This window comes from Acanthisitta chloris, unplaced genomic scaffold (genome assembly GCF_000695815.1).
Source record: "Acanthisitta chloris isolate BGI_N310 unplaced genomic scaffold, ASM69581v1 scaffold10182, whole genome shotgun sequence".
Lineage (NCBI taxonomy): Eukaryota > Metazoa > Chordata > Aves > Passeriformes > Acanthisittidae > Acanthisitta > Acanthisitta chloris.
Window position 1 is genome coordinate 1,512 of NW_008658787.1, and position 320 is coordinate 1,831.

General features: G+C 63.8%; 1 protein-coding gene across 1 annotated transcript in view; it reads left to right on the forward strand.

Annotated features, from left to right (window-relative positions):
• LOC103812208 (drebrin-like) overlaps positions 1-320 on the forward strand; it is a gene marked incomplete at both ends in the record, with an annotated part of 1,690 nt that overhangs the window by 768 nt on the left and 602 nt on the right. Inside the window, one exon of the mRNA XM_009085218.1 lies at positions 129-313. Within this exon, the coding sequence (XP_009083466.1) occupies positions 129-313 (185 nt within the window). The remainder of the gene's footprint in view (positions 1-128; positions 314-320) is intronic.

The following is a 320-nucleotide window of genomic DNA, read 5'->3' on the forward strand; positions in this document are numbered from 1 at the left end:
GGGTCTGGGACATCCCTCGCACCCGGGGCTCCTGTCTGCCGCAGCCCCTCACCCCGTGTGCCACTTACTGTTATCCCCCCTCGCTGATCCCAGCCCCTCCACCCTCCCTTGCCTCTCCTCCTTCCCAGGGCACCACTTACCAGAAAACTGACGCCACCGTGGAGATGAAGCGGCTCAACCGAGAGCAGTTCTGGGAACAGGCCAAGGTGGGGGACGGGGGGGCAGCCAGTAGCCCTTGGGGACCGAAGGAAGCCACTGGCCTGCTGACAGACAGCCCCCTCATTCATCCCCCACCAGAAAGAGGAGGAATTGCGTAAGGA